We start from the raw sequence: 551 nt of genomic DNA, 5'->3' as shown, positions 1-551 counted from the left end.
CCGGCTGGATCAGGACATCATCGACTTGGAGCAGACGATGCAGCACCTCCAGCTGGCCCTCAACTTCACCGCGCACGTCGCCTACCGCAAGGGCATCATCCTCTTCGTCAGCCGCAGGCGGCAGTTCTGCCACCTGGTGGAGAGCACGGCGCGGCAGTGCGGGGAGTACGCGCACACCCGCTACTGGCAGGGCGGCCTCCTCACCAACGCACACATCCAGTTCGGGCCCGGCGTCCGCCTGCCCGACCTCCTCATCTTCCTCAGCAGCCTCAACAACGTCTTCGAGCCCCACGTGGCCATCCGGGACGCCGCCAAGATGAACATCCCCACGGTGGGGGTGGTGGACACGAACTGCAACCCCTGTTTGATCAGCTACCCCATCCCCGGCAACGACGACAGCCCCGCCGCCATGGAGCTCTACTGCAGGCTCTTCAAGATGACCATCATCCGTGCCAAGGACAAGAGGAAGCAGAGCGAGGTCTTCAGCCAGCTGCAGAGCAAAGCAGAGGGTGCTTAGAGCCCGTGGACGGGCCTGGCCGTGCCCAGCAGCG

General features: G+C 64.8%; 1 protein-coding gene across 1 annotated transcript in view; it reads left to right on the top strand.

Moving 5' to 3' along the window:
* The window catches only part of MRPS2 (mitochondrial ribosomal protein S2), a 1,660-nt gene extending 1,143 nt beyond the window's left edge, over positions 1–517 (top strand). The window contains exon 2 of the mRNA XM_008942824.1: positions 6–517. Coding sequence (XP_008941072.1) covers positions 38–517 — 480 coding nt within the window. The 5' untranslated portion in view covers positions 6–37. The remainder of the gene's footprint in view (positions 1–5) is intronic.
* Positions 518–551: the final 34 nt, after the last annotated feature.

The sequence above is a fragment of the Merops nubicus genome, unplaced genomic scaffold, assembly GCF_000691845.1.
Source record: "Merops nubicus isolate BGI_N331 unplaced genomic scaffold, ASM69184v1 scaffold45496, whole genome shotgun sequence".
In the NCBI taxonomy this organism is placed as follows: Eukaryota; Metazoa; Chordata; class Aves; order Coraciiformes; family Meropidae; genus Merops; species Merops nubicus.
The sequence above is the reverse complement of the archived record's forward strand: the minus strand, read 5'-3'. Positions and strand labels throughout refer to the sequence as shown.